The sequence below is a fragment of the Panicum virgatum genome, chromosome 8K (genome assembly GCF_016808335.1).
Source record: "Panicum virgatum strain AP13 chromosome 8K, P.virgatum_v5, whole genome shotgun sequence".
Taxonomy (NCBI): Eukaryota; Viridiplantae; Streptophyta; class Magnoliopsida; order Poales; family Poaceae; genus Panicum; species Panicum virgatum.
This window is the reverse complement of record NC_053143.1, coordinates 45,245,045-45,258,457: the sequence shown is the minus strand read 5'-3', so window position 1 is coordinate 45,258,457 and position 13,413 is coordinate 45,245,045. Positions and strand designations below refer to the sequence as shown.

The 13,413-nt window shown below is 43.6% G+C and overlaps 2 protein-coding genes across 2 annotated transcripts; both read right to left on the bottom strand.

Annotated features, from left to right (window-relative positions):
- Window positions 1-458: 458 nt before the first annotated feature.
- Window positions 459-2,023, bottom strand: LOC120645810. Its single transcript, XM_039922547.1, has 3 exons — window positions 1,974-2,023; window positions 1,557-1,678; window positions 459-670 (listed from the first exon to the last, which is right to left on the bottom strand). The coding sequence occupies exons 1-3, from the start codon at window positions 2,021-2,023 to the stop codon at window positions 459-461; spliced, it is 384 nt and encodes a 127-aa protein (XP_039778481.1).
- A 447-nt stretch (window positions 2,024-2,470) lies between these two features.
- On the bottom strand, window positions 2,471-3,105 carry LOC120646349. Its single transcript, XM_039922955.1, has 2 exons — window positions 2,956-3,105; window positions 2,471-2,835 (listed from the first exon to the last, which is right to left on the bottom strand). Exons 1-2 carry the CDS (start codon window positions 3,053-3,055, stop codon window positions 2,615-2,617), a joined length of 321 nt encoding a protein of 106 aa, XP_039778889.1. The 5' UTR covers window positions 3,056-3,105; the 3' UTR covers window positions 2,471-2,614.
- Between the last annotated feature and the right edge of the window lie 10,308 nt (window positions 3,106-13,413).

Below are 13,413 nucleotides of genomic sequence, written 5' to 3'. Positions count from 1 at the left end.
TAGTGACTGCCATTTATGAACCCGAAGGTGATGGCTCATTCCATCACAGTCGACCCTGATCCAACTGGTCATCACCGTCGACCCTAATCCAACGGAGTTCAAAACCGGCAGTGATGGAGTTTTAGAACCGGTGGTGATAGCCCCGTGCGAGTAGTGTTTGAATGGTTCTTGATTGAATCATAATTGGTGTTTGCTTAGACTTGTATTATCAAATTTGCTGTATTCTGATTTTTTTTTTGTTGTAAAATAAATGATGGATGCAATATTTTTTACTTGCATGAATTTTTGGGAGTGAAACACCAGCAGGAAAAAAAGATGCAATTATTTTATTAGAGTTGGGCAGAAACAAATCATGGACGCGTTGCTTGTAAAGTAAGGATTCTGGTATTGGCTGTATCCATGAAATGAATCTAGCCATCAGCATCCATTTCTAAACTATTTAACCAGTCAATCCGTTATCATCCTCTTTTGCAAGCAACAATTCCAACATCACCGTTGACTTGTGGCAGAAGTTGTCGGCGACGAAATGTGCAGCAACACTCCATAGGATTAAGATGATCCTCACATCTCACCTTCTCTACAATTCTGTTATTCTTTTGACCCTTCGCGGTACATTCTTCGGAGCATTTTGCATAAGTGCATGGGTTCAAAACATCACATAGCGTGTCATCTGCATGCCATCCACATCTCACCTAGTATTAGTAAGTTAAGCCCTATATGAATGGAGCCATCGCTACTACAAATCTATCATTGCAAATGCCCCATCACCGCCGGTTTGAGCCGAACCGGCGGTGGTATTATAGTCTATCACCGTCAGGTTCCTTTGAAACCGGCCGTGATTGTGGATGTCACAACTGGTTCGTATTACGAACAGCCGGTGATGCCATGGCTACCCTATTTCACTGTCTTTCTCTCTCAATACCCTTCACCTTCTCATTCTATTTCTCTCGCTCGGTCTTATCTTCCCCGCCACCTCCTCTCCCCAACATATCCCCTCCCCTTCCTACTCCCCCCTCCTCCCCATCGCTGGCTCCCCTCCCTCTCCCTCTCCCTTGCCGCTTCCTCCCTCCTTCTCCTCCTGCTCCTCCCAGCCACACCTCACCCTCCTTCCTGATGCCGCCAGCTCTTGCCCTTCCCCGCCGCCTCCCCTCCTCCTCGTCGCCGCTACCGGCTCTCCCCCTCTCTGCCACGCCCCTCCTCCTCCTCCTCCTCTTCCTCCCTGCGGTCACCTCCCCTCCACTCGCGGAGTGTGTGTGGCGCAGGAAAGCGTGAGTAGACAGGTGGCGCACTCGGCCGCCGACGAGTGCATGCACGGGTGGGAGTGGCTCGCACGGCTGCTGGCGAGCGGGCGAGGCACGAGTGTGGGTGGCACCGGCAGAGCGGAGCATGCTCATTTTTTTGTGAAAAAGGCATCACCGCCGGTTTTAAACCCGGCGGTGGTGGGTTAATCCAACAGTCTCCGAACCAATAGTGATGCTGTTTTGGACCCGACAGTGATGGGTTCTTGTGTGTGCTAGTGCATGGTATAATGTACAAAGTTAGTTAGATGTATATACCTTCCTCGCAGGCTGAGAGGGTCGAACACATTATCACAAGAACAATGCAAAGAGCAGCACACGAAGTCTTAGCTGCGTTGCACTTGACGAGTGCCGTAATATTGTTATGACTTGCAGCTATCCTGTTGCAGTATGCAGCTTATTGCTTTGTGTGCTCATGGTTATATAGAGGCAGAGGCAGATATTAGGCCATGGGAGGATTTCATTCTTGCATCCATAAACACCCTCTCATATCCAAAATAGATATTGGCTAGATATTCGAAATATCTGATATTCATATCCTCTAAAACATGAATAGGAATATTCGTATTCGTATGCGGTTCTACAATGGATATATCTGAATTAATTTATCATGATCTGACTTCGAATCCATATCCAAATTAAAATAAGTATATATGCACATGTAATTATGTATACATGAAGTATATTATCTGTATTCCCATAGAATAAATCTCCTCATAGACCATGCTATAGATATAATACCTTTAAGTATCCACATGTAATTATATATGTATATATAAAGTATATTATCTGTATTCCCATAGAATAAATATCCTCACTAGACCATGCTATAGATATGATACCTTGACTTAACCAAAAACTTATATTTATACTCATTAAAATTATTTTCTAATACTTATATTCTTCATTGACTTATGCCCTCCTGCGGTGATGCCTGTTAAAAATATTTAAAAAAATCGCCGATGCTGCTCTCCTGCGCACCACCCTCCCGCTGCTACCTGGCCGCCGCCGCCGTATGGGGCGGCGGGGGAAGAGTGGAGGGGGCGCGGGGGGTGGTTTAGGGTGGAGGTTGACCGTGACCACGTCTGGAATTTCTTATCGTAGGCAAAACCATGGATAAACATTCGTCGGCACGGAGTTTGAGGGTGAAATAAGCACTACCTAGAAGGATAAAAGGAAAAAAGAGTACACATTTATTTCATTAGGTTTATTTGGATACAAACATGCTATATCATGGAACGCATTACACGCAAGAGCATTCTGCATTCGGATATCGGCTGCATCCATGAAATCCTAGCCTCGGCGTCTCCGGTTTCTCAACCAAGGAACCCACCGTCGTCACCCTCTGCGGCGGCAGCTACTCCGGCGTGGTGCGGCGGCGGAGGAGAGGGATGCCACTCGTAGTATCTGCAGCAGCACTCCTTGGGCGTGTCGCAGCTATTCTTCACGGGCTTGTCTTCCGTTCTGGCCCTGTGCAGACACTCATCGGCGCACTTCCTGAAAGTGCATGGGTCCATGTGGAAACAATCCGTCTTGACTGCAAAGTTCAAGCGACCAACCCACATCGATCGATCTCACTCAATTAGCAAGCCATGCATCCTGGAAGCAAGACAAGCCATCACATGAAAAGCATGAGAGCAGTCAGATAGACACATACCCACTACGAGGTTGGAGAGGGCTGAAGACGCCATCACAAGAATGCAAAGAGCAGCGCACAAAGCCACCCTCGTTGCGTTGCTCTTGACGACGACGGCCATCTGGAGAGAAGAACAATGTTGGAGTGCTTGTGGATTGTTCTGTTCTGTTCCAGTATGCTTGTTGCTTTGTTTGTCCCTGGTTATATAGAGGCCGGGACATGACTTAGGCCGTGTATTTATTATTTATTATGTCAATGCACCCTTGCTGTGTGTTTTGATATCTTACACCATTATCAGATAAATATATGAGATATGTTTCTGGTTTAGATTATTCACTCTAGTATTCGAATCCTTGTACCTAATCTTGAGGCACTTTTAAATAAATGTGAACATATCCAATTTCTGTGATAATAAAGTCACTAAATCACAACCTGGGATTCATTTTGGCATATGCACCCTCCCATATCACTAGCTAGCTATTGTTTTGATATCTCAATGCTACTGGATGCATCTTTATTAGATTCAAAGAAATGATATATATAGCATGATCTCTGTTTTGACAATTATATTTTATACAATGAACAAATGAAGGTTGGAAAATAGACCGAAGATATTTTAGTTATGCTGATATTTTTATCCACTAAAAATTTATATGGATATCCTTGCTTGTTTTTCAAATGAATACTAAAATGGAGGTATCCACTTTCTGTCGTCTTAAATTTTCCTGATCTGGATTCTACTGCTTATAAGAAATAAATGTGCACACGGATGGATATCCAATATTATCTATATCCATGTAGAATAAATCACCTCTCAGAACGATACTGTAAATATATCAATGCATTTAGACTAATATAATTGTTTTCCGACACTTCATGATTCATTGTTTAGTTCTGATTATATGCCCTGTTCATGGAAAATCATTGGAAAAGACCATCGGCTTATAGAGCTTACAAAAACATAACGAATTTTGAGTTATACAGTAAGAAAACTCTATTCTTAAAAATAAGAGTAAAGTGCGTCACCGGTCCTTAAACTTATTCGATTGTGTCATCCCGGTCCCTGAACTCGTAAATCGATCATCTAGGTCATCAAACTTGTTTGATCGTGTCATTCCGGTCCCTAGACTTATAAACCATCTGTTTAGATCCTCAAACTTGTACAGTCGTGTCATTTCAGTCCCTAAATTTGGTTTTGAGTCTCATCTAAGTCCAAACCGGACGATCTATAACCTCTATATCAAAAAATAATTTATAACTTTTCCATATGAACTCGAATGAAGACAAACTTTATATCAAAATTGTATCTCTCGACACGATCTACAACTTTATAGTTGAAATTTTTTTGAATTAAAATTGTTTAGAGTCCCAAAATTTAATTTTAACTTTTAAATTTCAAAATCTATAAACTTACAACAATATTTTGAGACCCTAAACAGTTTTAATTCAAAAATATTTAAACTACAAAATTATAGATTACGCCGAGGGCTACCATTTTGACATAAAGTTTATCTTCGTTCAAGTTTATATGAAAAAGTTATGAATTATTTTTTGATATATAGATTTTAAATCGTATTGTTTGACTCATATGAGACTCAAAATCAAGTTTAGGGTCTAGAATGACATGATTGAATAAATTTGAGGACGTAATCATTTGATTTTCTAGTTTAGGGTCCGGGATGATACAGTGGAACAAGTTTATGGACCGAGATGTCACAGATGGACAAGTTTGAGGACCTGAACGGTCGATTTGTGAGTTTAGGGACCGGGATGACACAACGACACAAGTTTAGGGACCGGTGATGGACTTTAATCTAAAAATAAAATAAGTTGAGCATGGCTTCTTCTATACGTGACATATATAGATCTAAAACTCCAGGAAGTGAAGGCTGATGCAAGAACCCCAAAATGACATGTCTGTTACAAAAAAAAAGTTCTGAATTACATACGTCAAAGGAAAAACGGGGGAAAAAAATGAACACATTTATTTTAAAGAGTAACAAGCCAAATGCGTTGAACCTTTGCTTGTGGTTGTCGACCGATGAGAACATGAGAATTTAATAAGCAAGGAAAAAATAAATCAGAGAGGTTGGGCCAAGCAAGTTCTGAGTGAGCATACCTTTCAAACAGTTTAAATTAACCTTCCATCAACAACTGGGAGCTCTCTGATTGAAAGGTGAAGTATGCTCTGAGGCGAGAACAGCAGTAGACAGCAAACCCAGAAGCACTGAAAGCACTAGCGAGACAGTTTCTGATGATTTGGCACTCAATCCGAAAAAGGAGTGCCGTGGCCTCCCTTGGGCAGTAGTCTGGGCCGTTCTTGCTTTCGTGGGCCGTCCTGTCTGGGCCGTGCGTTTTTTTTTATAGGAACAAGGGCGGTTTTTTCTTTTTTATATTTAAAAAAAATTAAAATTTAAAAAAAATATATGTCGGTTTTGGAAAATTTCAAAAATATACCCTGGTCGCCCTATGGGGGCGACATGGCTGAAATGTAATTTTTTTTTCTTCAAATTTGCAACGAAGTCCCTGGAGAAAAAAAAGAGGGGGGCCAGTCGCCCCCCCAACGGTCCTGTGTTTTAGCCTGGCCAACAAAGCCTATTGAATTTCATAAAATTCCTCCAGCGTCTGAAGATTTATTGTGATATATTTGCAGAAGGATTTGGAAATCGAGTTCGAATTATCATGAAATTTACGGAAGGTGTCGGATGTCAATTTTGGTGGGCGATGCGGCTTCTAAAGGATGACACTAGAGAAACTACTTTTCATGTGATTTCGAACTATAAACTTTTTTGTCAGCGCGGATGTCTGCTAGATGCAGATTTCACAAACCTATAATGATTAGAAACTAAAAACGAGATCTCGAAGCAATTCGGACGATTTCGATTATCATTTATTTGTACTTATTAGTTACTTCTACCAATAGAGCTTAGAAGTTCGAAGTAATAATTTCTTGGTTGATTTTATCCTTAACCATTTCTTTTTTTTTTGACACGAGGAACTCAACATGAATCCACTAATTGCTGCTGCTTCCGTTATTGCTTAAACCCTGGCCACCATTCGCCGCCATTCCCTTTGTCATTTGAGACTAAAAATTCAGAAAAAAAGAGAGGGGTGACGAGAAGTAATAATGTGAACCACCAAATTTTACATCATAATACAACGATAATGAAACACACATCACACATGCAGTGGCATGTCAGAACCCGTTGCAAACTACGGTAAACAGATTTCGGACTAACCTAACATGCCTTAGGTAATTTAAAAAAAACAGAATAAACACAATGATGCAGCATGTCACTAGCACTAGGGTAGTCCTAGTAGCCGTACCCCCACGTAGCAAACTGCGTTGAGCCTTCTCCGCAGTATCCACCCATTGCAGGTGGTGCAGGCGGTGGTGCCGGAGGCGCATGGCCCTTCTTCTTGTGACAAGGGCAGTTGCAGTAAGAAATAGTGCATGGTTCATCCTGTGAACCGGCTGCATTGCTGGTATCATCAACTTCGTCGTCTTTGTTACCCTCGCTCACTTCCTCATAATGGTTCACCTTACATTCCAGATCAAAGATCTTTATCTGGAGGTACTCGATGAACTCCTGAACAGAATCAATTGGTGCAGGATCTATCCACCTAGTAAAACCACAGTTTTCTGGAGCATCGGAAGACTGCAAAACAAATTCCAGGTAAGGTGTCTCATTGAAGATAAAGAAATGAAACAACCAAGTATTACCCATGTGTGTGGACATTTAAAGAAACGCCGACCGCCATCCATCCCGTCGGTGCACATCTGCACTAAGCAGTCCTCACCATGTCTGCATTTTGGCCACTGTTCTCTACGGTTATCGTATTGTCGAAGAGGAGTTTCATTGGTAAATTCACTCTTGTGCGGTGGCGGAAACTCAAACACTGGTTCCGGAAAGAAATCAGGTACAAGAGGCCCCTCCCATATTATGAGGTCTCCCTTTCTTCCCCCTTTTCCTTTCCCAAAACTATAGTAATTCTTCCCGCTAGACCCACCTCCAGACATTGGGTATACAATGAGCTTTGGTGTTTGAGTGGTGCTGGGAGTTCACAAATTGGTGAGTATTTATAGGCGCACAAAGGTCTGATAACCGGAGTGTGGAGTGTAAATGAACATGAAAAGCCTATAGTATTCGCACGCTCCACAGCGCTCACTCGTACCACTTTAAACACGGACACGACCTCTCGTTGCTCTTGATTTGTACCCTCGCACGCTCAACACCGCTCACTCCTCCCACTTTAAACAACGACACGACGTCTCACTGCTCATGACTTCAGCACTTGCACGCTTTACAGCGCTCACTCGTGATTATTGCACTGCCCCGACATATCCCATCGCCCGGAACACTGCAGGGCACCGGCCTAATCGTCATAATTTCACTACTCGATGCATCTCTGTGCATGCAGACTCACAGCACTGCATTACTGCCGCTCGGTCGATCGCGCCTAGATGCCGCCTTCCCCACTACACGCCACAGACCTTCGCTGTAGAATGACAGGTCCGTCGTCCTCGCCAGAGAGACTGCTTTGAAGGTGAGCTGGTGTGGTTGCCGTGTTGTCACATCTTTTTGAAATGTTGGAAGAGCACTGCTATTAGGTTGTCGTCTTTTGTCACGTATGTCTGGGCAAACAATGCGACATTTGGGAAACCTGTGATCGCCGTGCTGAGCTTTTTAGCAGCAGACCCTGATGTATTTCTTAGTTCTTAATTCTTATCGTTATATTAATGTGTGTTTTTTAGTATTCTAGTGACATCAAAAGCTCCGAAAATATTAAGAAAAAGTTCAAAGATTTCATAGACTCCCGGCTACAACTGCAAATTAATGGTAAAGGCTACAACACACAGAGTTAAGCTCTTAACTTAAAACATAAACAACTAATTACAGTGGCATGTGCACGCGACAAGATAATTTCTCGTTGCATCTAAACCTACCATGCCTTATGGAATGTAAAATGCCGGGATTACATGGTACTACTCTACTGAGTGCACCTAGGATATTTGCCCTTCCTAATTGCTTCGGACCCGGCTTCCTTCGCACGGCGTGCCCTCTCTCGCTTTCTCTCCCTGTCAGCTTCACGTTCGGCCGCCTGCCTTACGATCCACCTCCTCCATCCTCTTGCGGATCTCTTCTTGCTCTTTGTTGCGCTTCTCCTCTTGCTGCTCCTCGTGCTTCATTCGGCGCCAACGTTCTGCAGCCCATCTTGCTTTTTGTTCCACAATGTCCTTTGCCTGCTGCGACTGCACGGTGTCGAACCACTGCATAAAATCACAAAGAGGCGGAGGAGACTTTGTTCAACACAAGTTAGAATCATAATTCAATGTTAGGTCATATAGAAAAATAGCGTATGTTATCCTGCTACCTTGGCCCGGTCTTTGCCATATCGCTTAGGTGGATCATATTCGTAGTTCTCACACATAAAGAACCTCATGCCGTAGTCATCTCCTAAAACCTCAGATTGCATGAACTTGCATAACGAACCGCAGAACCACATTGGCACATTAATTCTTTTGGGTACGGTGGCTTTACACTTGCTCCACGGAATGTAGGTTGATCCTGACGAAGACATTGGCGCTATAGTGTGGTGCGCCAAATAACAAACCATAATTTAAGCAATGCACATATCGTATACCAAATCGATGCGTGAAAATATAGGTACTGTTATAATTCTATTGTCTTATACTGCAATATCAATAAGGTACTATCATAATTCTATTCTAATGTATAATTATTTTATTTAAAAAAGTCTGTAATAGTACTCAAATTGTAATACTAAACCAGTGTTCTAAAGCACCAAATCTAATTCAGCTAATCTGCTAATTAAATTAAATTGTTATACAATATCAACGAATTTATACGAAAGTTACCGGTAGATCACAAGTGCGGAATTCGGCAGAGCTTCGCCGCTTCCCTTCTTCTCACCCCTCTCTTTTTTCTGGATTTTTTTGGATTTTTTGACGTCAAATGAGAGAAGGGAATGAGGGGAGGGAATGAGGGGAGGCCTTATATAGGGAGCCTGACCCGGTCGCCCGTGGAGGGGCGACAGGCCCCCCTGTCGCCCGCAGGAGGGGCGACCGGCCCTCCTGGCGGGCCAGTGTGGCCCCCCTGTCGCCCGCAGGAGGGGCGACCGGCCCTCCTGGCGGGCCCACTGGCCTGTCGCCCACTTGGGGGGCGACAGGCCCCCTCTTTTTTTTCTCCAGGGACTTCGTTGCAAATTTGAAGAAAAAAAATTACATTTCAGCCCTGTCGCCCCCATAGGGCGACCGGGGTATATTTTCGAAATTTTCCAAAACCGACATATATTTTTGAAATTTTAATTTTTTTTTAAATATAAAAAAGAAAAAACCGCGGAACAAGGGCCGTGCGTTCGCTCGGCTCTTCGGGGTTATAAAGGGGAACCGACCCGTCCGTTCCTCTCCGGGGTTGCAGCAGCCTCGACCTGATCTGATCGCGCCCATGGAGATCGCCCCCTCGTCGGAGGACGCTCGCCACCTCGTCGGGCCCGAACCAGCGACGACGGGTGCCAATCAGGAGGAGCAGCATGCATTGGTGGTTCGGGAGCAAGTTCTACCGCGCCCGCACTGCAACCTCGACTATGCGACCATCTGCACCGCACTAGCTGTGCCGGAGAGGATCCTCCTCGGAGCCAGCGCAGCAGCGCCCCGCCGCGGGGTGGCGGCGGCGGCTGGCCCTGGCCTGCTCGCTCTTCGCCCGACCGGATCCCCAGCCCATCCGCGTCGGCCAGCCGCTGAGTGCCGAGCAGCTCCAGATGCTGCTTGATGAGGGATTCTTCAGATGCCGAACAACTCACTCCAGTTCGATTCAACCGCACCTACATCTCCAATCCGGCGGCCACAGATGGTTTCTACTGAACTCCCCTTCCACTATGCATCATTCCTGATTGACAGAACAATTATCAGTACTTTATGACTTTATGTCCATTCAGTTTTGACCTACAGGTCCCGTTTTGAGTGTTCTTCTGCTGGCCCCCTTGCTTGCAAATAATATTTGAGAGCCATTTTGATTCATGGGGATAAGTAATTCCTACTTTTAAAATCAGTCAAGGAAAATTGTTTTTCCTTTGTATCTTATTAGTACATCCTAAGTAGGAGATTTCAACTGTTTGTAAATTTGTTCAACATCGTCACTATTTTTTTATTACACATTGGGAGCTTTCTCTTGTAAACTGTTCACTTTTATATCCTCCTAAACAAGCTTCCGGAGGGTTCTGGAAGCTTCCCGGGCTCTCTGTTGGCGTGCCTGGCTACTGGCCTGCTGCTTCTTGTTTGACTCTGCCGCAGGGAGCATGAGCGAAAAGGAGCTTCACAAGAGGCCTGATCATGCCTCATCACCATCTCACAAGAATTCAGAGTCTTCAAATTCAAATAAGTATAACATTGTGCACAAGTGAGCTCATCTCTGAACAAATTGGGCGAACAGTTCCAGTCAAATTCAGCATACATCACCATTCTTGATCGCAGCATTAATTAAAAAAAATATAGAACTGAAACATTGCATCGCAAGTTACAGAGGAATTTTTTTTTTTGAGCATCCTGAGGGTGTGGTAATGGAGGACTTTCGTAATTTTTTAATACAATGTGGATGTGTTTGAAATTTTCTCAAATGACAATTAGTGTGGTGCTTTGGAATGTTTAAATTTTAAAAGGATTGTTGCGGGATGAAGAAGCAGGCAGGGGTCAGCTCTTTCTACCTACCCTCTGTCTTCATCTCCCACTCTTGATTATTTGGAGGAATTGAACTGGAATATGGAGAAACATTGCAAAATTTTATATCAACTCCACCGTTCATGTGGGTGTCTTTTTATTGGTTTTAAATTTAAAGACACAACTATAAATCATTGCATCCAAAGTGATTTTTTTTTAAAAAAAATATAAAAACTCGAAGAAAGTACCAATACTCTTCATAAACCCTCATGAAATCCGAAGGGTGTGCATTTGTTGCATAATCAGTTACGCAGAATGTCATTCTTGTTCATTTTATCATTTTTTCGGGGTCGTCCCAATGACCCAAAATTTATCTAACCTGCATCCCTAACAATCATACATATAGCAAAATGTAGGGTTCTTGGACATTTTTATTTTACTTTGGTTTTGATTTTGATTGGATTTTATTCAAAAAATTAATTTGGACCGGATGGATCTGGACTTTGACATATTTTGATATGTCCGCACCATTTAATTTTATATTTGGACCCACTGCCAGAAAACTGCTCATTCGTCCGCGGAGGTTAGTACCGGGCGCACTTTGACCCGGTACTAACGTGCATCTTTAGTACCGGGCCAAAGCTACAGTACCCCCTGGAGCCATTTAGTACCGGTTGGAGCCACCAGCCGGCACTAAAGTGCGCCACCGACAGCCGGGCGCAACAGCTAGGTGACCACTTAGTACCGGCTGGAGCCACCAGCCGGTACTAAATGGAGCCGAGCAATTTAGTACCGGCTGGTGGCTTCAGCCGGTACTAAATTGCGACTTCTAGTGCCGGCTGGAGCCACCAACCGGTACTAATTCGCCCACTATAAATCAGCTTGTCTTCTTCCTCCCTGAGCCCGAGCCAACCATTTGACCGAGCTCGGGCTTTCTTCCCATTGCGAGTTAGAGAGGAGGTGCAGCCCCATTTTCTCAAGTTTTGTGGGGATTTCACTCATCCAAGTGCACTAAAGATTTGCAACTTCTTCCTCTCTTGTTTGATGATATTTATTATTTGTTTCATGCTCTGTAGTTTGAGATATTTGTGATTTTTAGAAATATATAGAATGAGCACGTTTTCTATGATTTATGGATGGATTTGAGATGTATAGAACCCATTACTTGAATTTGGAGAAGGTGTATTGGATAGTTTCAATGTGGATAATTTATAGGGATTTTTTCAATTTTTTTCAAGTGGCATGGTTAATTAGTTTGGTATTTGTTATGCATTTAGTTGCATTATTTTGGCACTCTAATGATGTATTTATTCGGGCTCATATGGAAACCATCGAGAAGTTTAAAAAATGTATGTTTCGGATCATGAATATGTCATTAACTTTGATCCTTCGGTGAAAATACTACTATTCGGGGCTAGCATCGATATCCACGATGCGGTGCGGTATATATGAGGACACGATGAAGGAGTACGGTCATGGTCCCAATAATGAAATCCTCACCTTCGAGCGAGTTGAGAATGAAATTATCCGGACCAAGGCCGTACTCCTTCATCAGGTCCTATTGTACCGCACTGTGTCATGGATGTCAATACTAGCCCCGAATGTCAGTGTTATCACCGCAGGGTCAAGGCTAACGACATAGACATGTTTCAAAACAAACATTTTTTCTTCTCGATGGTTTTAGAGAAAGTGAGCCTGAAACAAAGCCGCGAACATTGATTGTGCATCCCTTATGGCGTGGAACGACGTGTTCGCGTTGAACTGAAGAGTGTCAAAAAAATTATGGTTTACAATTTATATTTTCATTTTAATTCTAATAATTTGTTCAGATTTTTACATTTATTTGATTAGTGTACTCAAATTAGTTTTACTTCAAGCTATGGAAGAAAAGTAAAGCCACAGATATCGATGCTGGCATCGTCCCCGAGACCGAAAAAGAAATGTTATGGGCAGATGTGAAATGACACTTCAGCTTTTCGGAGGACAAAGAACAACTGTTTAAGGATTGGGGCATGAAGAAGATGGTTATTGCTTTTTAGACATTCAAGAAAAAATTGAACAAAGATTATGTTAAAAAGGGACTCACGCAGGACTTCGAGAAAGACTTCAAGAATCAACGTCCTTATTGGGAGGCATTCATGCAGTACAAGTCGTCCGAGGATAGCGAGAAGAAGACAGCCCAAGCCAAAGAGAATGCGAGCAAAAAGAAGCACTTCCATCATCTTGGGCAAGGAGGATATGCGTCGGCGATTCTGAAATGGCAGAAGATGGAAGATGATCTCGTTGCCAGAGGATTTGTACCGGCGACTTTCAACTGGTCATTGCGAGCAAAACATTACTTCTACGCTCATGGAGGCTCATTGAATATGGAAGATGGGTCGTTCATCACTAGTGATGCCATAAGGGAAACGGCCAAAAGGCTCGAAGTGGCACTAAAGGCCGTGTCCAAAGGCAGCTTCAAGTCGGACAGAGAGAAAGACGAGCTGACGTACGCACTTGGCACACTAGAACACACAGGACGTGTGCGAGGCATGGGCATAGTTCCATGGAAGCATGGCTTCAGTGGCAACATAAAGACGTATCGAAGCCGACAGAGAAGAAAGGCTGAAGTAGCAGAGAAGATGCGTGCCCTAGAAGAACAGGTTGCTTTATCGAAGGTGCGCTTGCAACTAGCCAGTAGCAGCCACCAGAAGCCAGATCAACGGTTCAGTTGGAGACTAGCCCCGTCGCCTCGCAGCGTCGTAGCAGCGTCGCTTCAACGGAACACCCAGCCGCAGATCGAGAGGAAACGGTTGCGGAAC